This window comes from Bos indicus x Bos taurus, chromosome 3 (assembly GCF_003369695.1).
Source record: "Bos indicus x Bos taurus breed Angus x Brahman F1 hybrid chromosome 3, Bos_hybrid_MaternalHap_v2.0, whole genome shotgun sequence".
Classification (NCBI taxonomy): domain Eukaryota; kingdom Metazoa; phylum Chordata; class Mammalia; order Artiodactyla; family Bovidae; genus Bos; species Bos indicus x Bos taurus.
In genome coordinates this window covers 11,284,994-11,286,658 of record NC_040078.1, presented here as the reverse complement: position 1 = coordinate 11,286,658, position 1,665 = coordinate 11,284,994, and the positions used below count along the sequence as shown (strand labels likewise).

Here is a 1,665-nt window from a genome sequence, read left to right as displayed (position 1 = left end):
TGGAATATATGTATCAGTAATATGGATAAAATTATGACTACTTAAAACCACAATTAATGTAGATAAAAGTTTTTTTGAGGATTAGATTATCAACAAACTAAGCAGAGATTACATAAATCTACAAGCAGGGACTATATTTCTTAGGTGGCAGGAGAATACACTTTGAGCAAATATCTGTCCATTTCATTTGAACACTTGTCCCCAAATTCTCTGCTAAAATCATTTGCAGAAAATTAGCAATGTGGGCACATATTAATTTAGGATACATTTCACTTAGTTTATTGTAAAATGCTTTATTATTTTATCTTGGTTTCCTTTTTTCTCTCCCACACCTATTATTTCTCTTTCATACCAGACTGGTGACTTTATGAAGGTTATATCTCTCTGATTTCTTAGTTTCAAAGGACTCTGGACTTGATCATATTGACTTTATTCAATGGGATCAACTCTCCATGGCCAATTCCTCCTGTGTTACTGAGTTCTTCCTTCTGGGTTTCTCCAGTCTTGGGGAATTGCAACTTATCCTCTTTGTGGTCTTTCTCTGCCTCTATTTGATCATCTTGAGTGGAAACATCACCATCATCTCAGTAATCTACTTGGATCACAGCCTCCACACACCCATGTACTTCTTTCTATGTGTCCTTTCTACCTCTGAAACTTTCTACACGATTGTCATTCTGCCCAAGATGCTTATCAATCTGCTCTCTGTGTTCAGGACAATGTCCTTTGTGAGTTGTGCTTCACAGATGTACTTCTTTCTTGGTTTTGCTGTCACCAATTGCCTGCTTCTGGGAGTGATGGGCTATGATCGCTATGCTGCCATCTGTCAGCCTTTGCACTACCCCATTCTCATGAGCTGGAGAGTTTGTGGGCAACTGGCAGTGACTTGTATTGTCAGTGGTTTCCTAATATCTTTATTGGGAACAACTTTGGTCTTTAGCCTCCCTTTCTGTGGCTCCAACAAGGTCAACCATTACTTTTGTGACATTTCACCAGTCATCCGCCTCGCTTATGCTGAAACCTACATTAATGAACTGGTCATCTTCATTGGAGGGGTCTTGGTCCTTGTTGTGCCCTTGATCTTCATCTTCATCTCTTATGGATTTATTGCCTCTGCTATCCTGAAGATCTCATCAGCTGAAGGCAAACGAAAAGCATTCTCCACCTGTGCCTCCCATCTCATTGTGGTCGTTGTCCACTATGGCTGTGCTTCCTTTGTCTACCTTCGACCCTCAGCCAAATATACATCAGGAAAAGACAGACTGGTGACAGTGACCTACACCATCATCACCCCACTGTTGAACCCTGTGGTATACAGCCTCAGGAACAAAGATGTACAGCTGGCTATTAGGAAAATGATTGAGAAGACTAGGTTAAGATTTTTTAATTATGTTAAGACTTTATAATTACTTTCTTTTTCAATAGCACACACACATTTGGGTCAAATGTATCACTAATGTTTAAATCATGAACGTTTCTAGTCTATAACTCTGTGGGCTTGGATAAGTTTTTTGACATTGTGAGGCTGTAGTGTTCTTATGTAAAACAGACTTAGTAGTATGTTCATCTGGAGAAGGCAATGGCACCCCACTCCAGTACTCTTGCCTGGAAAATCCCATGGACGGAGGAGCCTAGAGGGCTGCAGTCCATGGGATCGCTGAGGGT

At 40.4% G+C, this 1,665-nt stretch overlaps 1 protein-coding gene across 1 annotated transcript; it reads left to right on the top strand.

Annotated features, from left to right (window-relative positions):
* The first annotated feature begins 452 nt into the window (after window positions 1-452).
* Window positions 453-1,406, top strand: LOC113882758 (olfactory receptor 10R2-like). The gene has a single exon (XM_027525861.1). It carries the CDS (start codon window positions 453-455, stop codon window positions 1,404-1,406), a length of 954 nt encoding a protein of 317 aa, XP_027381662.1.
* The last annotated feature ends 259 nt before the right edge of the window (window positions 1,407-1,665 follow it).